The sequence below is a fragment of the Culex pipiens genome, chromosome 2, assembly GCF_016801865.2.
Source record: "Culex pipiens pallens isolate TS chromosome 2, TS_CPP_V2, whole genome shotgun sequence".
Classification (NCBI taxonomy): Eukaryota; Metazoa; Arthropoda; class Insecta; order Diptera; family Culicidae; genus Culex; species Culex pipiens.
In genome coordinates, this window is record NC_068938.1 from 212,010,389 (window position 1) to 212,032,155 (window position 21,767).

Sequence of the window (21,767 nt, forward strand, 5' to 3'; positions counted from 1 at the left end):
TGGCTTCTTAAGTATACAAATTTGATCAAATTTCTGAATAAACTATTTTAAATCAGGGTTTTAAATTCCATAATTTGTAATGCAAAAAATACATTTGATCTTGTATGATATATTTTGACTGTAAATAAGGCAAAACAAAATTTATGTAAACTTTAAATTCATAAAATTTTAGTTTGAATTGAGTGTTGTGTAAATATGTAAGGACCAGTTATTTAAAAAAAAAATTCCAGAAATCAAGAAACAATTGAAACAAGAAAAATTCAATCCACCCCAAGCCAAAAAAATAAATCCGTTTTTTTTTATTTTTAGAAGAATATATTTGAAATCAATTTTGTATAAAATATTTGAAAGCAATTTTTCATTACAAAGTAATGAATGCAGAAATTGCAATTTTAATTAAATTTTTAGGGTTTTTTTTTATTCTAAAGATGTTGAAATAATAATCAAATGTTTCAAGGCATGTCTAAGGCAGACACAAAATATATTTTATGAAATTTAATTGAAATAAATATAAAACGAATTTTGTAATCATATACCTCTCATCATACTTGAAGCATTTAGGTATAGTTTTGATTAATTTTTAAAAATATGTTTTTAGTTTCTGTATAATAAAATTTACAATTTTATTCAATTAAAAGAACAGATTCTATTTCAACAAACACTCTGTAAAACCAAATAATTTAATATTTTCTGATTTTTAAAGAATGTACCGTAAACTGGAGTGACTTTGATAGCCTGGGGTGACTTTGATAGGTTTTTCAAATGCCCGTCAAATTAATATCTAAACATTTTTGAGAATCTTGAGTATGTAAGCATTAAGGGATAGCTTATTATCGAACATATATGCAAAAATGTGACTGTTCCATTGGATGTATCAAAATTAGTGGCCAAATCAAATTTCTATTAATGTCACCCCTGGCTATCAAAGTCACCCCAGTTTACGATACCATTCTTTCAGAGTATTTTTCGGATATGCTACGTAAAATTGTTTAAGGTATTCGTTCAAAATATTTTCAGATATTGGCCCAGACACCGTCAAAACGGCATTTGAGATTTTCATATGACTTTTTCAAATGTTAGGCTAGAGTTTTGAAACTCCAATCTTTTTCTTTCATGAAAGTCAAACTTATCATCTTTCATTTGCGTTCAAAACAGCTACAATCGGTTGAAATGGAGTGAAGTTATGATTTAAAAAAAGTGGTTTTTGTGAAAATTTACGAAAATGGCCAATTTTTGGACCACCCTAATACGGAGTAGGTCACGGTAATGACCAAACAAAAACATACGAGTCTAATCATTTCAGCCAAAGAACCTACACTCCAATTTTAAGCCATATCGACCTTATTTTGTTTAACTTTCCTGAGTAACTGCTGTATTTTTAAATGAGCCCAAACATGCTAAATATGATTTTATATGCAGAAATATTCATTTTGGATTTTTTTCAGTTGATTAGACTTTTTTCCATTTGAATTTTTAAGTTTTTCGAGAAAAAAATTAAGGGAAGGGGGTTTGCAAATCATTTTGTCAAAACAAAACATGTTATTTAAATTCTAAAAAATAGAAATTCATATTCATATAATTCATATAGCATAACATTTTATAACTTCAAATTTTACTATTTGCAAATACATACGAAATGCTGAAAAAAACTCAAATGTGGTTTGTTTTCTTTTTCACATTATATGCAACTATCTGAAGGAAAATTATATTTGTTTGACATTCTTTTACCATCAACAATTTTAAATATTTAATTTTTATGACTTTTGTTTAAGGAACTTTGATTACAAACCAGGATTTCTCAAGAATTATGTTTTATTAAACCTTCACTGATATAAAATCAAAATTGTGCTCATTTAATCACACATCCAACATCCTCCAACGAGAAATTCCCAGACAGGTCACCTTCTCAACGACCCAGAAACTCGTTCCAGACTGCACCATAAACGGTTGGTCGGATTATTTGGTTGGAGGTTGAGTGCAGGCAGGGTTACCAGGTCAAAATTTGAAAAATCTGGCAAAGTATCGATTAAAAATCTGGAAAAATCTGGAAGACGAAAATCTAACAATTATGAATGGTGAAGGAGAGGGAGGATATGATATGAGCAATTCTCTACCAAAACCGGAAATGGATTTTATTTGTATTTTTTGATTTGGCTTAAACTTTGTGGGGGCCTTCCCTATGACCAAAGAAGCTATTTTGTGTCATTGGTTCACCCATACAAGTCTCCATACAATTTTGGCTGCTGTCCATACAAAAATGGTATGTAAATATTCAAACAGCTGTAACTTTTGAGTGAATTTGCTGATCAATTGGTGTCTTCGGCAAAGTTGTAGGTATTGTTGAATACTATTGAGAAAAAATAAGTACACGGAAAAAAATTGCAGATTTTTTAATCAACTTTTTTTTTCACTGAAACTCAATTTCCCAAAATACTTATTTTTTGATTTTCGAGATTTTTTGATATGTTTTAGGGGACAAAAATCCGCAACTTTTGAGCCATAGAGAAACATGGTCAAAAAATCTGCCGCCGAGTTCTGAATTTTTGAAAAAATAATGATTTTTGGAAAAAATCGGACTTTCATGCTAAAACAAATTTAACATTATTATTTAATGCAAAATTGAATTTGCAATCGAAAACTACTTTACAGATTTTTTGATAAAAGTCTCCGTTTTAAAGATATAGCCACCGAAAGTATGATTTTAGCGAAATATTTGCAGTTTTTCGATTTTCAAAAATAGTGACCATGAGTGACTATTTCTAGAAATATTTTTTTTGAAAAGTTCAGAAAATTTGCTATAAAATTGTCTAAGAGACATTGAAGATTGGACCTCTGGTTGCTGAGATACAGCCGCTTTAAAAAAAGGAAACACGAAAATTTAAGTTTTCTAAGTCTCACCAAAACAACTCACCATTTTCTAATGTCGATATCTCAGCAACTAATGGACCGATTTTCAATGTTAAAACATGAAACATTCGTGAAATTTTCCGATATTTTCGAAAAAATTTTTTTGATTTTTTTAAATCAAGAATAACATTTTGAAAAGGCCAAAAATTGAATATTACGCCCATTTAAAATGTATTTTAAATGGGCGTAATATTCAATTTTTGGCCTTTTCAAAATGTTATTCTCGATTTAAAAAATTCAAAATATTTTTTTCGAAAATATCGGAAAATTTCACGAATGTTTCATGTTTTAACATTGAAAATCGGTCCATTAGTTGCTGAGATATCGACATTAGAAAATGGTGGGTTGTTATTTTGGTGAGACTTAGAAATCTTCAATTTTCGTGTTTCCTTTTTTTAAAGCGGCTGTATCTCAGCAACCAGAGGTCCAATCTTCAATGTCTCTTAGACAATTTTATAGCAAATTTTCTGAACTTTTCAAAAAAAATATTTCTAGAAATAGTCACTCATGGTCACTATTTTTGAAAATCGAAAAACTGCAAATATTTTACTAAAGTCATACTTTCGGTGGCTATATCTTGAAAACGGAGCTCTTTATCAAAAAATCTGTAAAGTAGTTTTCGATTGCAAATTCAATTTTGCATTAAATAATAATGTTAAATTTGTTTTAGCATGAAATTCCGATTTTTTCCAAAAATCATTATTTTTTCAAAAATTCAAAAAGAACTCGGCGGCAGATTTTTTGACCATGTTTCTCTATGGCTCAAAAGTTGCGGATTTTTGTCCCCTAAAACATATCAAAAAATCTCGAAAATCAAAAAATAAGTATTTTGGGAAATTGAGTTTTTGTGAAAAAGAAGTTGATAAAAAAATCTGCAAATTTTTTTCCGTGTACCTATTTTTTTCTCAATAATCCTCAACAATACCTACAACTTTGCCGAAGACACCAAATTGATCAGAAAATTCACTCAAAAGTTACAGCTGTTTGAATATTTACATACCATTTTTGTATGGACAGCAGCCAAAATTGTATGGAGACTTGTATGGGTGAACCAATGATGCAAAATAGCTTATTTGGTTAGAGGGAAGGCCCCCACAAAGTTTGAGCCAAATCAAAAAATACAAAAAATAAAAATGGTCGAAATCGGCCGATTTCGTAGAGAGTTGCTCATATGAATTATTCCAAAAGTTTGTAGAATTCAGAGGGTTTAACTGATTTTATGGCCTCAAAATTTTGAATTTACATTTTCTTCATGGAAAATACATTCTCATTTTATGATTTTCAATTAAATTTGTTCATTTTATCATAAAGTTGTTCAAAATGGGCATAAAGTGAAAAATCTGGCAAAATCTGTCAATATCTGGCACAGAGAAGGGCGAATCTTTATTCTGGCTGACACATGAAAAATCTGGCATTCCCAGATTTATCTGGCAACCTGGCAACCCTGGTTGAGCGTGTGTGTGTGTGTGTGTGTGTGTGACAAAAGGACGAAGAATCATATCATAAAGCTTCAGCCCTCCAGTCAGGAGGACAAAATTATCCAGACGATGACGGTCCCCAGGATGAGCCAAATTGGGAAAAACCGGAAGCACAGTTTTCCCATTAAAATAGCGGCCTCGCACACGTATGGAAATTCGCTAGGTTGACGACACCGGCGATGATGATGATGGTGCAACTTCACTTAAAAGTGCACTTCACCAAAGTCACACGGAAAGTGCATGCATGTGGGTGTGTGTGTGCGTTGAAGGCATGCAAATGTGGAAATAAAAGTTGGAATTTTTCATGAAGGGATGCTTTGAAGGATATGACGAGATTTTTTACTGACACGAATATTCAGTCGCTTATTTATTTTTTTCAGCTTATCTAACAAAAAACCTACCATTATACAACCGATTATGAGTTCCAGCGATGAAAAAACACACTCTTAAAATAAAGCACCCAGATTAATTCGTATCATCCCCTTCCACACAAAACCCGAGACCACGAACGCGACTAGGAATTAACCGCGAAATTTTAATAATCCCTGACTGGAATAAAAAGGATCCCAAAGCCAACAAGCCCCCGAACTGAACCGCGAATGCAAATAAGTGGCTTCCTCTTCCATCAAACAGCGGACAAGCGGCAACGGTCCGGTTCGGTTGTTTACCCATTACGAAAGAGTGGGTGGGATGTAAAAAAGCAGTTTGGCTTTCCGGTTTGTGGGATTTTTTCTGTTTGTTTGTATTTTCATATACAAATAGATGAAAATTGCTTTTAATTTTGGAATTAGTAATGAAAATTGTTAAATATAAATCGACGAAAAAAAAAAATCAAAGTATTAAAAAAAACTATGTTTAGAAAGCAAACTCGTCATTTAAAAAAAAAATGTTTTATTTTCATTTCAACTTTGTCCATATTTTTATATTTTGTTTATTTTTGAAGAGATTTATATAAAACATGAAATTCTAAAATTATCATAAATTTTACATTGACTGTTATCATTTTATTTGTTTTCGTTTCTTGTTTTTATAGACATTTGAAATTTGTTTAAGCTTAGGGGTTGGCAAATTATTTTAGGACCAGTCATGTCATATATAAAAAGAAATATATTAATAAGAAACTTATTTGTGATTCAACATTCGATTAAAAATTGTGGTTCATTTGAAATCCAATGCATAACAATGAACAAAAATAAATCAATTTTTAATGAATTTTATGCTATCTTAATTTGCTGTCATTGATTACATTGAAGTGTATATTATCAACAATTACTAGTATTGAGGTCATTCTATGAAAAAGGCTTGATGCTTGAAAAACATAACAAATATAATGAAAATCTAGATTTTATGTCTGTTTCAAAAATTTCTCGGGATCCCAGGAATTTCCGGAATTCAAAAAATATTTTTCCCGTTTCCCAGTAAATTCAAAACCCGGGAAAATTCGACGGGAAGTTTGAACTGCATTGCTAAAAAAAATTACTAACGATTTAAAAAAAAATGGTTATGTTTATGTTTCAAAATAATACAAAACCCAACAGCAATAATATTTTCAAAAAACCGTTTGAACATGAAAATGATTGAAAAACCTTTTTTGGATAGAAACAAAGAAAAATAAATTATTCAGTTTTTTTAATTCCAATTATTTTGCAAACGAATGATCCTTAATTTCGAAACATTTTTTTTTTAAATCCAGTCAAAAACCAAAAATATTTTTTTTTTAAATATTAGAAAAATGTTTTAAACTAGAAAATACCAGATGATTACATAAAACTGTTTATTTTTAGATTACCATTCTTATTATTATTTTTGAACAAAAAACCTTACAAAAATAAATTAAAATAAAAGAAAACACCAGATAATTACATAAAACTGTGTTTTTTAGATGACCATTCTTTTAAAAAAGTTTTTTTTTTCTAAAACTGTTTGAAGAAATCCAAAAACTAAAGAAAAATATATTCAAATAATTTCAAAAAATATTTATTCAAACATGCAAACACAATTAATCAAAAAAAATACTTTTCAATAATTTATAGAACTGCTCATGTTCAAAACATGCCAAAAATAATAAAAAAAATATATGTTGAAAATCCTTTTTGTTTAAAAAACTTTTTTTGAGTGAAACAATGCAAAACAATGTTTTTTTAGTTGAAAACCTAATTTATTTCCAAAAAAAAACTTGTCCAGTAAATCAAATGTCAAATTTCAAGTCTGACTTTCAAAATATGTAAAATCAATAGTTAGACTATTGATTAAATACACATTAATTTACATTATGCAATGTGTTCTGAATAGGTCACAATTGATTTTGCAAGTTTTTTTCCTAATCAAATTGGTAATTTTAGTCAATACTTATTTATTTTCCCTGATTGTTAAAGGAAATTTAGATTTTTTTTTACAATTATTTTTTCCGTTCGGCAAAATATCCCGCACCATTTTAAGGACATTTCTTTTGCCCGGGATGTTTTTTATTAAATTGATAAAAAGGGTGTTGTTCAAAAATATAATATAAAAAAATTATTTTGTTTTGAGAATAATTGAAATTTTTAAGTAAAATTTGTATCTTCGCGCCAAGTAAAAATAAAGTTTAAATCAAAATTCAAGCAAATATGACCAAATATCAACTAAGCTTGATAATGTCTAGAAGTAAACAGTATTGCCAATTGTTATTTTTGATGGTGAAATATTTTATTCTTTTGCTTCAATAATTATATTTTATAGTATTTTTATTAATTTTTTGATCATTGCTTATTATTCATACTTTTCATATGTTGACATATAATAAATATGATTTTGAATGCAGGAAAATGCATTTCTAATTGTTTTCAGTTGGTTATACTTCTATTTCCTTTGACATTTTGAAGTTTTTTGAAAAAATATTTTTTTTGCCCCTGATTTTTCGGACCGATTTTGAAGGGGGGCGACATAAACTTTGAAAAATATTTGCAACGGCCTAATTTTGTCTTAAATTTTAAAATGATTTTATATTAAGAAGTTCAGCAATGTGAAAAAAAACTATTTTCTACATTCGTTTTAAGTAAAGGAGATTAAACAACAAAAAATTCACTTGATTAGGTCAATGCTAATTTTTTTTTAGGTTTCTGTATGCTCACTTAAGGTTGTGAAATATTTAGTATGTATGTATGTATGTATGATCCCCATACCCGCAGGCAACTTGGTCCCGAAACACATGTGAGCGCTAGGTGAACAATTCGATCATCTTTTACTCCGTAATCTGTACACCCACGTGCATAAGTTTTTTTGCACGAATTTTAATGCTACAAATACCGGCGCATAGATCAAAATTGTTACCCTCTTCCCTCCCCAAGCGCCAGAAATTTGTAGCGGGTGTAGGGACACTTCGCATAGACGCCCTTGCTCCCATCACGTCACTGAGGGTATGGAGCGACGAGAAATTAATAAGCATGCCCCCTCAGTCGAACCTTCATTAGAGAAGCAGGCAATCCACAACTCACAGCGAACGACCAAGGGAACACCCCAAGTAACATTTTTTCCCAGGAGTTCTTCAAGAGCTCTTCAAGATAGCTACAGCATAGCAGTTTGGACCGCGGTAGGATAAAATTCTCTTCAAGTACTCTTCCAAACTCCTGAAGAAGATTTGAAGAGAATTTTATCCTACCGCGGTCCAAACTGCTATGCTGTAGCTATCTTGAAGAGCTCTTGTAGAACTCCTGGAAAAAAATGTTACTTGGGACCCTACCGCGTATATAGTGAAATTGGCGTGGTTTGTCTTTAATGAGTAGTAAATATGTCAGAATAAATGAATGGGTTGCCTGTATTAAAAAGGAAAGCTCTCACCAAATGATGTAGTCTTGAGGTTTAATTCAACTTCAAATCTTGTTGAAACTCATAGCAGTGAAAATACTTTTGTAAACTTGCGTTCTTGAGTTGCTAAAATGGATAGAAAACAGCATCAAACAAAAAAGATTTTAAGAAAAATAACATTTTGTAAAGGAAATAAGTGACATTATTCTTTGATCGATTTCATTGGAAGTAGTCCAACAAAAACAACCACCTTAATTTTAAAGATTGATCAATAATTTCATAAAATAAATGTTGAATAAGATTTGTTATCACGGCAAGGAGGTTATTGTCATAATCATACGGTTTAATTTATGCCAGTTTATTTTTTTAGAAATACTGGAACAAACTGATAAATACTTCTAACAAGTTTCAACGTGATAAAAAACAAGGTAGCCATGGAAAACAAAAGCGCAATGTTAAACTGTTTTTTTTTTCATGATGTTTCTCATTGATCAAAATAAAAAAATAACATAGGTAAAAAGGAAAGTCCTCACCGGGAAAATGTTTTGTAGTCCAGAAAATCCTCAATCACCAATCAAACGGCTTGATCGTTTTCGTCGGAATCAGAATTATGCCAACCCTAACATCATTAGCATGTTTCCAAAGCAACTCCCAGATTCAGTGAACCACCAGTCAAATTAGAGCAAAATCACTTGGACTCTAGTAAATTTTCCTTCAAACCAGGATTACACCGAACAAACACTTAACTTCCCATCAACTCTCCCTCACTTTCACAGCAATTTCTTCGAAATTTGTCAAAAATGTGTTTCCGCGCAATCTCGCCAACAAACGGATCAAACGGAATCTATAAACCGATGTAACTCGCGGAATTAACCCGACTCGAAAATCACTAAAAATCCGAACCGAAAAATCACAAAAAGTGAAAATTTCTGACAAGGGAAAACGAAAAACGTGGAGCGCAAAATTATATCAACCGATCCCGAACAAGGCTTGCTACGATCCTCTTAAGGTTGTGAAATATTTAGTTACGAAATAATAATTTTAAAAATAATTCATAAAAATCGAATTTCTGTTGTATATTAATTTTTCATGCAAAGTCTTCTTGTCTATGAAAATGTCTTTCCTCCCAAACGTTTCATCCCCCAATAACATCACGTTCTCGCGAAAACTTGGTCCCTTCACGAAATACGCGGGTGCCTTTCTGATGGCCATCTGTCTCCTCTTCCACTACATTCCAGCGAAAAAGGTTTTGATTTCCTTTCGCCGTGGTGGCGGCTAATTTTTCCGGTCGTCGCGACCATTTTTCCCCCCACGAATGCCGTAAAATTTCTAGGTCCCCCAAAACGCTTATCGCGCGTGCCTTCCCACCGTTGTTCTTTGGAAGGGGTTTTTTATTTGTTTTTCCAGCAAACTCGGCTTCGCCCAACAGTAATTAAAAGCAATTTGAATTAATTTTGCATGCCCAGATTTTTTTAGTGGGAGTGGGGAGGTTGGTTGTTGGGTTCTGGTTGGGAACGGTGATGGGAGTGGGAGCTAATTTATGAAATTTTAGCGCGTAAATCGTGGAGAAGGGATAAATACCAATTTGTCGATAAATTGCCCAAGCTAACACCTAATTTACCGAATCGTGGGGAAATGGGACAGAATTTATGGTAGTGAGTTTGGTGTAGCTTATTGAATTTTGCATGACTTCCTCATTGTAGCTTAATTGGATTTAACAAAAAATAATCGCGTTACAAATCATTTCTAATCTTTCCACTAACCAAGGCCGCAACAGCTGTGCTAATGTAAGGTCAATCACTAATTGATTCAACTTTCGCCTAAAATCAAAGGAAATGCTGTCCCGATCCTCGCTGGAAACGCAAAAGCTGGAGCTGATGTCCGCGATGAGTGAGCTGAAGCTGCAGCAGGCCGCCCTGGAGCGGGAAAATCTGGAACTGCGGTCCAGTCTGGTCAACGGAACGCCCCTCACCAACGGAACCCTAACGAACGGGGCGATCAACGCGCTCAACAACAACACCATCGTGACGGCCAGCATGCTGCGGAGGGCGATCCCCATGGGCACCAGCGGGGCCCGGATGGTGTCCTCGAACTCGTCGGGAAACACCTCGATAAACACGTCCCCGCTGCACCACGGAAGCTACGGCAGTTTGCCCCAGTCGCAGCAGGCCACCTCACCTAGTCCCGTTACACCAAAAGTATTTGTGACGAAAATAGGTTAAACTGTCAAATCAAACCTAAACACAATCTTTCCTCCCTTTCCAGACCCCACCGGCGACCTACCGGCAGCGAGTGGACCTCCACTACAGCAGTCTTCCACGGCAGGCGTTCGCGACGACCCTGTCCACGACGAGCGGATCCAGCGGCAGCGCCCATTCCGGTCTGACCAACGGCAACGGAACGCCCTCCGTCGATGCGAACGCCAACCCCAAACAGCGCAACGTAGCATTCGGTAATTATGTGGCCACCACCCTTGAAAACTATATCGCCTCGATCAACCAGGAAGCCGCTGCCCTTTCAGCTATCGATCCACCCCCGAAGCAGAAGCAACCGTCGATTCCCGTCGGAATGTCCTCGTCGATGAACGCCCTCACGCTGTCCTCGGCACTCTCCGGGTCGAACCTTAAATCTTTGAAGCAAGCTTCTGCCTCAGCTCAGAACATCTACTCGTGCGACGAGCGCCGCGAAGACGAAGACGAGCAGCAGCTGATCGATCTTGGCCAAGATCATCAGGAACGGGCCACAACGGAACCGCCCACGGGGACGACCTTATCCGTTGCACAATCCAACCAAGAGAACCTACTAGAAGCAGCCAGCACTCCGGTTCTAGCAGGTCGAGATCGATCCTCAACCTCCTCCACCGTTGATCTTAAGACGCTCGAGATGATGCGCGGCGGCTTTTCCGTGCCAAATCTAGGTTCTTACCCCACAACCCGTTTCGCGTTGATTTGTCTTGTTTCTTTTGTTTGTTCAGTGTTTTCGGCCTCTGCTATACACAAAAAAAATCCCCACGTGTGAATGTTCCGTTGTTGATTTATGTTACTTGACCATAGCTAACACGTTTTGGCCTGCCGCAAAGGCGTTACCTTTGATCGCGGAAACAGAAAGAGATCAAAGGTAACGTCGATTCAAAATTAACACTGCTATGCAAGAAACATAACCCCACATCAGTTTGGAGCTGTGACCAGGACCCGAAATCTTGAATGCGTTGGTGTTCGCCTGAATTGTTATCAGCTGAGGTTCTACGCATTTTCTGGATTTACAATTTGCAAGAAAGAGATCTTCTATTACCGTCATCAGAGGTGACGTTGGATATGGGGGGTGTGATCGGGTGATACAAAAATGTCGAAATTTGCATGACCAAATGTCACCCCTGATGACGGTATCAATTTTGAGTTTTAAATTCATTTGGGTTCTATTTTTTTTTCTCCTTCATAAAATTATTCTTATTAGTTCCTTTTCGGTGCTGGGACCTGGTTAGGCCCGAGTCGGCTTTTGGTTTGCAATCATTATTTTTCAAAATATCCAAGTATTGAAGAGATTTTTTTTTCGCCGAACAAAATCTTTTTGCGGTGCTGTACATTGGAATTCCACAAAAATTGAAATATATTTTTGATGAATCCCAGAAATGCTAAATATGATTTTAAACGCAGGAAAATGCATTTCTAATTGTTTTCAGTTGGTTAGACTTCCATTTCCTTTCAAATTTTGAAATTTTTTGGAAAAAAAATTTGCCCTCTGATTTTTTGATCTGATTTTGAAGGGGAGAAAAAATACGGTATTTTAGGAAATTCAGCATTCTTTTACGAAATAATCTTTTTCACTATTTTTTTGTATTTTAATCTGGCTGATACTTTTTGGGTGCCTTTTTTATGCCCCAAGAAGCCAGTTTGCATCATCAGTTTGTCAATATTATTTTTTATAGGAATTTGGCATTTTTCATATAAAACCGGCATTTAAAAATTCAAAAAATATTATCTTCTGAAGGAATTTTTTGATCGATTTTGGTGTTTTCAGCAAAGTTGTAGGTATGGATTAGGACTACACTTGAACTATATCAAACAAAATATTCACGGAAAAAACTGCTGATTTTGAAATTAACTTATTTTTACTTAAATTTGGTTTCTAATCTAATCTAATCAGACCCTAGCGCAGCCAATCTTTCGAAGGGATCCTGGAGAGTGCGTTAGGTTAGATGACGCCTTGCACTCTTCTTGTCATATATTAAGCGTTAAAGCGGCCAGGCCTACTGCGTAAAGACGTATCGCAGAGATGACTCGTAATTGGGTTGAGTTTGAGCACTGAGTGTTCGAACAACAACACAATTCTGAATCGACAGGGGAGGAAGAAGCGTGGGGACACACCACCATACGCTCCGAGATTTGGTTGTATTCGTTAGGAGCACCATGCTAAGAAGGTTTGGTACTCCGGGACCCTCTGGGATGGGACATTGTATTTCCACGAATGCCCTGGACACTATTTGCCGTGGTTATAGCGCCACAACTCGCTCTCTATAACAGTATTCCTAATTCCAGTCCAAGCTCACAAAGTCGTCATGGCCTAGTGGTTAGCATTTTTGCTTACCAATCCAAAGGACGGATGATCGAACCCCGCCTCGAGCGACTTTGATTTTTCGTTCACATTCATCATTTCAAATTAATGTGTTCTTAACTTTATCGTTGGGAGCAGATGGGCATCGAACCCAGAACCATTCGCTTATAAAGCGAACACCGTAACCAGTCAGCCACGGCCGCTCCCATTTTTACTTAAATTTGGTTTCTAACAAAAACCCATCAGGAATTGATGAATATTCATCAGTTTTGGATGATTATTCACCAGGTTCACATTTTTACACATTTTCTTTGTAATATTACTCAAAAAGAGGTAATATTCAACCTACCAAATTTTCAATCTTCCAAAATTCAACTTTTTTTTACTGTGTATTTATTTGTTCAAGGGAAGACAAAATTCCATCTTTTAAAAAATTGAGGAATGGTCCAAATATCTTTGACCAATCTATATTTTTAGGAAAAATTGAGAGTTTTTTTTTGTATATAATCTAATTTTAAATAAAAAATTACTCAATGGAAATCTTGATGAATTGCATTTTATGGTAACCTTTTTGAAAAAAGTCGCAGTTGTTTTTATTCTAAAAAATGACTTTTTTGAAAAAATAAAGAGCGCCCATGCTTGCTCATTTCTGAAAATTTCAAAATCATTTTTTTTGTGTAATGTTTTGCTCTATTCATTGAAAATTATTTCGAAATTTATAAACAAGAATATCTTTTTGAAAGAACTTTTACACCTTTTTCGACAGTTGAAATATTGAGGAAGATTTAATTTTTTTAATTTTTTGAACAAATCGATCAAAAACTTCTGTCACAGATTTTTAAATTTTTTCATATCATTTTGTATGGACAGCTTGTAAATTTGTATGAAAAATGATATCGACAAGCTGATGATGCAACTGGCCTCAAAAAAAAATGGATGGTTAAAATTTGATAGTATAACTCCATAGTTAAAATTCTTAGAATATTAATTCAATTAATAGTCATATTAGATTTTTTTTCCTTGTTATTTCAAAGAAATACTAAAGTATTTTTTAAATATATATTGTAAATTATGGAAAATTGGAGTATTTTCAAGATACGGTATTATGTTGATGTTTATGAGTATTTTTTTATACTGACTACAAAATCTGAAAGATTATTGGTCGTTTTTGTCCTAATTTTCACAAAATACAATTTTAAAATAGGTACTAAAATTTACATTATTTGCACTGTTGATATCAAACGACGTTAATCGTTGTATGAAAATTCATATAATGAATGTTAGTATCGTTAAAAAATTAAAATGCATTTCATAATATCAATATTTCAAGAAAAAAGTGTAGTGAAATGCATTTTTCATCAGAACAGTTGTCTAACAATACTAAATGTTCGAAAAAAATGAGTATTGAGAAAAAAAATAGAAAATCACAAAAAACTACCTTTTCTTAAGCATGTTAGCAAATTAGCAAAAAAAAAAAAAAAGTTTTTCCACAGTCGTTATTTAATATGACATTAGAATATTTCGATATTTTTTTAAATGTTTTACAGTATTTCAAATTAAATCTTTTCGATAGTTTTCTTTTTTAAATATTTTTTTCTTTTCTTTCCCATCGAGCATGTTTAGAGCTTTAGAAAAAAAATCCGTGACTTACATTCATCAAGCAATATAATTTTTGGCATGGATTTTAAAATATGAAAATTAAGTATCATGAAAATTTTCGCTCGAGAAATTTTGTGGAGATTAATGTTAAAAAAGTTTCAATTTAAATGTTCAAAAATACAATTTGATTTACCTTGACAATGTTTCTAGAGTTTCAAGTATTGCAATAGCTCATTTGAATATATTCTTGCAAAATGTAAATCCAGAAAGACGTACTAGGCTAGAATCGTCATCCGTATTTGCTTCGACAAAACCGCCCCAGTTACACCGTCAACAAAAATTAACTACATTACAGATTCTGCAGCTGACCAAAACCATCTCTAATTCAGTTGTTCTACTTTGTACTTTGTTGCAAGACTTGATAATTTTATGTAAAAATAACATCCCAAACATATTTATGTCTTTTCCCCCAAACTAACCCGCTTCTCTCTCCTCAGCCAACACGGAATCAGCATCGAGCGATCGCACCGACGGCCAGCTCAGTACGAGCAGCCAGCGCAGCTACACCCCCCAACCGTCGCCATCGCCGTCGATGAGCCACAAGAACCTCAAGGGTCTGCGGAACATCTTCGGCAAGATCAAGCGCAGCAACAGCGGAACGCTGGACGACCTGGACCCGCTGGACGGAGCGGGTAATGGCGAGTTCAAACGGGGTGGCGTCCGGGCGACGGCAGGTCCGCGGCTGGGTTGGACCAACAGCGAGTTCCGCAAGCCGGACAAACCGTTCCGCGAGTGGAATCTGGACACATTGTGCCTGTGGTTCGAGCAGATGGGGCTGGGGATGTACGAGGAGGAGTTGCGCAAGTGGTTGAAGGTGGGAGGGGCGGCGGAACTGGCGGCGGCCTCGCCGGTGGACATTGAGAAGGAGTTGAGTTTGCGGAACGCGCTGCACCGAAAGAAGATCGTGCTGGCGGTGGCGGATGTGGCGGAGAGCGAGGAGGACGATGGGTTGTTGAAGTGTGCGGGGAAGTTGGATACGGCGTGGGTGAGTTGGTTGACCATATTTATTTTTTCAAACATGTTGATAATTCAATCTTACCTTCTTTTAGATCCTCCGCTGGCTTGAAGACATCGGGCTGCCCCAGCACAAGGACAGCTTTACGGCGGCCCGCATGGACGGTCGCATGCTGCACAAACTAACCATGGACGACCTGGCCCATCTGCACGTCAGCTCGTGCCTTCACGTGGCCAGCATCCGGCGGGGAATTCAGCTGATGCGCGAGCAAAAGTGGAACCCCAACTGTTTCATTCAGCGAGCGCCGACCGACGGAACGCCCGGCGAAACCAAAGACAACGTCCGGCTGTGGAGTTGCTCCCGCGTCATGGACTGGCTCCGGCTGCTGGACCTGTCGGAGTACGCTCCGAACCTGCGCGGAACGGGCGTCCACGGGGCGTTGATGGTGTTTGAGGTTAAGTTCACCGCGGAGTTGTTGGCCGAACTGCTCAGTATCCCACCGAGCAAAACGCTGCTGAGGCGACATCTGGCGACGCACTTTAAGGAACTGCTCGGCCGGGAGATCATCCAGGTCAAGCGGGACGCCGAGAACACCCTAGGGTTCCAACCGCTGACGTTGGCCGCCAAAATCAAGGTAAGTCACACCCAAATACATCCCAAAAACCCCAATCTAACCTCCAACTCTCCCCGCAGACGCCGAAAAAGTCGCAGTTTTCGCTGAAGCGCAAGAAGAGCTCCAAGGGCCTGACCGGGGACGAGTGGAGCGACTACGTGTGCCCGATGGGCGACTCAGGTCAGGACCACCTTCCGCCGCACCTGCAAACGCAGCACAACTCATCACAGTCACAGTCGTCTACTAGCAATAAATCCGCTGTCGTTAGTGCTACTACCAACAACACCGCCAGCATCGCTGCTACCACTACCAATGCTACCAATGTTACTACTGCTAGAGACAACGGCGCACAACTTGTTGCTTCTTCTTGTACTTCTTCTTCTTCTTCCTCCTCCGCCGCAAACAACAACAACGCCCAACAACATCCATCCTTCGCTGCTAACCCTAACCATGTCACTAGCAACAACGCTGCGCTGGCTGTAAGTTGTAACACCACGTTTTTAACCGAATTGTTCTAACTCTGTGTGGATGTGTGTGTGTGTGTTTTCTTAGGGACTTATCTTACTTAAGTTTATGGGGGTTTCGGGAGAGGAATTGAGATTTGCTGTACGCTTTCTGACTAATGAATCTCACGATAATCATTTTATTATAACAAAACATAAGTTTACTTAACTATTCACTTAGGCTGGGTTGTTGAAATCCAAACCGTATTTTGTATTGCGTGTTCTAACATAAATGTTTGAAGCAACTGATATTTCTTCTACTAATTTAACATTTAACAGATTAATGTCAACAATGAAATTATGTATCAACAGAAGCTTAAATAAAATCATCGCTAAATTGCGTAAATAAATCTGATATCAATGATTGGAAGAATATCAAGGAACGGAATATTATCTCAAGATGGCAAACATTAGCATGGTTCAAAATTGTCTTTTGGGTATACTGAGCCTAAATCCCCAAACAGGACCAAAACTCAATCACTTCAAGCTAAACATAAGTTCCACACTTTTTTGAATGGGGAAAGTCATTTTTTCAGTATTTGAATTTTTGAGCAGTTTCTGCGATACCGCAAGCTAAAAAATGAGGGCTAATGAATAAGACGACTCATTTTTCACAAAATTTTAATTTTAAGAGGCTGTATCTCAGCAACTTGCGTCCTATCAACAATGTCAAAAAAGATTTTTTTATTCATGATTTAGGTCCCTCTAGCTGTAAGTAAACCGGTTTGGACCGGGTTTTAGTTGTAATTATCTGTTTTACTTAAGGCTGTACATTAGGGTGCCCAGAATATGGAACTTTTTTTCAAAACCTCGCTCCACAAGCTGAATATTGTTCCTTGACCTATTTTAGGACTCTGGGCCTAATATGAGCAAAATCGGTCATCATTTACCTATTGATACTCGGAGGTGAAGTTTGTATGGAAAAAATCGAAAAAATGTATGGAAAACCCATTTTTTTACGGTTTGGTCTGCACGGTGCGCTACTTCCATCCAAATATTCTCAAAAGTGAGATTCTTATTGAAAATTTAATGCTCTACAACTTTGTAGAACATACCAAAGCTGTAAAACTCGATCCTGAAAAATTATTAGCAATTTAAAAAAGTCATTTTTGTATGAAATTTTTTTTTTTCGCCGACTTTAGGCTCGGGTATCAATGGGTTAATCTCATCCAATTTCGCTCAAAATTGACACAGATGCTTAAAATAACCCAAAAAACCGTTTTCCGTTTGTGGAGCAGGGGGTCATTTTTTCTGGGCACCCTACTGTACATAGTAAATTTACAGTTTAATCAATAGAGATAATGGCACTAAGCGCCAAATTCTCGCTGAGTTTCTTGACAAATCCTTTGAAAAAAAAAAGAGATCAAAGAGATCTCTACGATTTCACTAATCGACTTTCCTATTTATTGGTTGATTTGGATGAAACTTTGTCCATGCATTACCTATGACAAAAGAAGTCATTTAGCATCATAAGTTTCTACATACAAGTCTCCCTACAATTTTGGGGACTGGTGAATGGTCATACAAAATGGGTATGTAAATGCATGAAATTCTGTATCTTGGAAAAGGATTTTCTGATCGATTCGGGAAATTTGTAGAATATGATCACGACTTTTAAGAACGAAATAGGCAGACGTGCATCGGCACTCAATAGCACTTCACCACATTTTGAGATGATTGCCTTCGTAAACCGGCAGAGTGAATCTTTGCTCACTGTGCATCAAAACAAGCTTTAGTTCAATGCTTTTAATAATCGTTGTTCACTATGCAATTTGGATAAGCAAAAAATTAATAGTGATTTGAATATCACAAAAAATTCAAGTGCTCAATGTGCTATTTAGCACTCAAGTAGCACTTCATCACTAAAACTAGCGAATAAGTGAAGATAAAGGATTCGGTCGTTCAGAACCTCATAGTGCATTGCAAAAAACATACTTTAGGCACAAAACAAATTGATATGGTGCCTTTTCCAAGCCATGGCCTTAGAAAAAAGGGTCAAGTGCTATTGAGTGCCGATGCACGTCTGGAAATAGGTACATTTATATTGTTTTTTTTTTATATTTTTTTACAAAAAGTAAAATTCCCAAAACAGGTATTTTTCAATTTTCGAATGTTTTTGATTTTTGATTGTTGTTGATTGTCGAAAGCTGCATTGAAGCATAAATTTACGATTTTTTTGCTACTTCTTGAAATAAAGCACAATTGGGCAATTCGTTTATGAGATAAATCCTCACAGAGAATTCACATCGATGCGAATAAATTTATCAAACTTAATTTTAAATTTAAGTTTAATTGTTGAATTGGTCTGAAAATAGATAATTTTCCTTATTTCATAGTTAAGACCAAATTATAAAATTGAATAAAATATTTTTATTCGACAGATCAGATTCGAATCCTTTGTAAGTAGAGGGTGACGAGCGGGAATTCCAGGGAAAAAAATCCCGGGATATCGACCGTTTTTGGACCTCTCGATTCCCGGGAAATTCGGTCGAGAATCCCGGGAAATTTTTAACTTATAAATATCGAATCAAAATTATATAAACCAATCAGCAAAACATTTGAAAGAATCAAAATTGTTTTGAACATTGAATGTTCAATGTCCGATGTTGTCGAATAAACCAATGCTTCCCTGATTTTCTTATTCAGAAAGTGTAAATTTTAACATTCAAAAAATTACAAACTCTGAGAGAAGCCAAAAAAAATTGGACCCCAATTTTTACATTAAAATTATTTAGAAGTTTCTCCCCAGAAATAAAATCAAATGTTTTATTTTCAAATATTATTTTTTTATTACTTCTAAGAGGGAAAAGATTTTTTAAGTTAAGTCTAACTCCCATATCTCCTCTTGAGCATAGCAATCCTCATGATCTAGTTTTTTTTGTGAACATATAGATTTTTTTAAAATGCATTATACACCTGTCCAGTTGCTTTGGTTTCCAAAATATCTAAGTATTGACGAAAATTTTATTTTTTGTGAAAAATAAAATTTTTGCGGTGTTGTACATTGGCATTTCATAAAAATTCAAAACATTTTTTAAACAAGCCCAAACATGCTAAATATGATTATCAATGCAGAAAAATGCATTTTAGATTGTTTTCAGTTGTTTAGACTTCTATTTTCATGAAAATTTTGAAGATTTTTGGAAAAATATTTTTTGCCCCCTGATTTTTCAGAACAATATTGAAGAAGGGGGGGGGGGGCGACATAAACTATGAAAAGTATTTGCAACGGCCTAACTGTAAATATTTCTTTAATTAATATTTACAGTTGACCTTAATAATTACAAAAAAAATCATTGTAACATTGCAACTGAATTCATTAAAGAGAAACAAAATTATTACTTTTTATTTTAAATTTTGGCACTAATGACATAGTTAAAAAAAACTCCCGGGTTCCGGGAATTCCCGGGAAATGGCCAAATTCAACTCTCGATTCCCGGGAAATTGAAAATCTCGAGAATCGAAATTCAAAATAGGTACATCTAATTTAAGCATTTCAGCTTTTTAACTATCGTAAAACTGCTGTCCCCGTTTTGACTCAGCCCAGTCACCGAATGCTGCTCGCTAACTGGGCCGAACGAAAAAAACGAGGGGACCACCGATGCATAATATTTTTCTGATGAAATATAAAAATAAAAGTTACCCAATTTTGCTTACAATGCTTACTTTTCGTGTTTCTTCAATTGTGACTTGAAATTTAATTATAGTTTGAAAAAAGTTTTTCTTGATTTATTGAACATAATATTTACATCCATTAACCCCTAGGTCATTTCGGTTTGTTTTGGTATTTTGACTTTTGTCTGATTTTTAACTGGGCCCAGTTATCGAGCGCCCAGTTAAAAAGCAGCCCAGTTATACAACGCCCAGTTACCAAACAACGACTTCTATGATTTCAAGCTTGAAAAATCAACAAATGTTTTGAAATTGTTTTTAAAAATCATTAAAAAAATATCCCAGGATTCTGGAAATTCTTAGGATTTCAAAAATATTTTTCAAGTTTCCATTACCCGAACAGACGGTTATAACTAAATTCATGCCATTTCAATAACAAATACTGTTAACATAACAGAAAGTGTTATGGAATATTCTTGCAAAATCCATTTTTGCATAAGAGTTCAATAAAACTTTATGTTATCATAACAAAATTTGTTATTGGTCTGATATTGATTGAAAGCCAGAACAACTTGGGAATAACATTTTTTGCTATGGAAGAATACCTCCAACTGTTATTGAGATGATCGGATTAGTTGTTAAATAACAAAAAATAATAACAAAGACATGTTCGAAGAATAACTTAAAATGTTATTTGTCTGTTATTTCAATAACAATCCAATAACAAAAAATCATAACAGCGAATAACTAATCTTGTTATAAATAACATAAAATGTTATTGGCCTAGTATTTTCAAATATCAAAAAATGTTATTCTCAATTTATTACCGTCTGCTCGGGTACCGCCATTTTGGTCGCCATTTCGGATTTGAAAATTGAAAATCAACCCACCCTTGTAACAAAATGCGCAACACGGCTACTGAAGCTCTCCCCCCTCCCCTCCCCCCTCTCCCCAACTGGGTTACGCAATAAAATAAAGTTCCCTCAGAGTAGTGTTAGGGTCATATTCAAAAATTAGACAACGAAAATTTTTTTTTTTTCGTTGTTTGATTATCCAAAGTTACATTTTTCCGAGGCCTTCGGATAATCGAGTCTGGATTGTACTGATTGTACTTGTATAAAGATCATACAAAATCAGTGACTGTAATAACTACTAAGCAAAGTTTTTTCGTAGCAATGAATAATAAAAAAAACATTGTAACAAATCTATGTTATGGAAATTGTTTATTTAAAGTAAAATTAACAACACTTGATGTGCCAAACGGTTTGAATCTCATAAATCGATCCGGAACACGAGCTAAACGTTTAATGTTTAAAAATACGTTACACTTTCACAAAACTATAAAAAAATCGCTCTGCAAAACCCGTGACAAATCGCTTCCGCTTCAAACCAAAGCTATAAACTTCTGTACTATCTATTCTTTCCAGGATCGCGACAAACTCCTAGCGGGCTCTAACCACCGCCGTCGTGGTAAATAGATTTTCAAACCAATCATCTTCGTTTCGTTTCGTTCCGCTAAATTGTCGCTTTGTTCCATTTCCAAGATGAAATAACCCGTCATACCGCTTGGTTACTCTAATCTTTGATGAGGGTTGGGGATTTGAGTGGGGGTTTGGGCTAATGTTGATAGTGGGGTGATTGTTTCTTTTTAGAACAGAGAAATGTTGTGAGAAGAGTTGGTTGCAAGGGTTTCGTACTAAGAGGTC

General features: G+C 35.3%; 1 protein-coding gene across 10 annotated transcripts in view; it reads left to right on the plus strand.

The window, feature by feature from the left end:
* Positions 1 to 21,767, plus strand: part of LOC120425245 (liprin-beta-2) — a 205,440-nt gene that overhangs the window by 183,328 nt on the left and 345 nt on the right. For 6 of the 10 annotated variants that reach the window (XM_039589690.2, XM_039589689.2, XM_039589681.2 and 3 more), the window contains 6 exons: positions 10,001 to 10,366; positions 10,434 to 10,620; positions 10,690 to 11,085; positions 14,816 to 15,363; positions 15,428 to 15,967; positions 16,027 to 16,425. In XM_039589690.2, the coding sequence (XP_039445624.1) occupies positions 10,001 to 10,366; positions 10,434 to 10,620; positions 10,690 to 11,085; positions 14,816 to 15,363; positions 15,428 to 15,967; positions 16,027 to 16,425 (2,436 nt within the window). Of the gene's footprint in view, positions 1 to 10,000; positions 10,367 to 10,433; positions 10,621 to 10,689; positions 11,086 to 14,815; positions 15,364 to 15,427; positions 15,968 to 16,026; positions 16,426 to 21,488; positions 21,532 to 21,767 lie in introns of all 10 variants that reach the window. The other 4 variants (XM_039589688.2, XM_039589682.2, XM_039589684.2 and 1 more) reach the window with 4 other exon arrangements.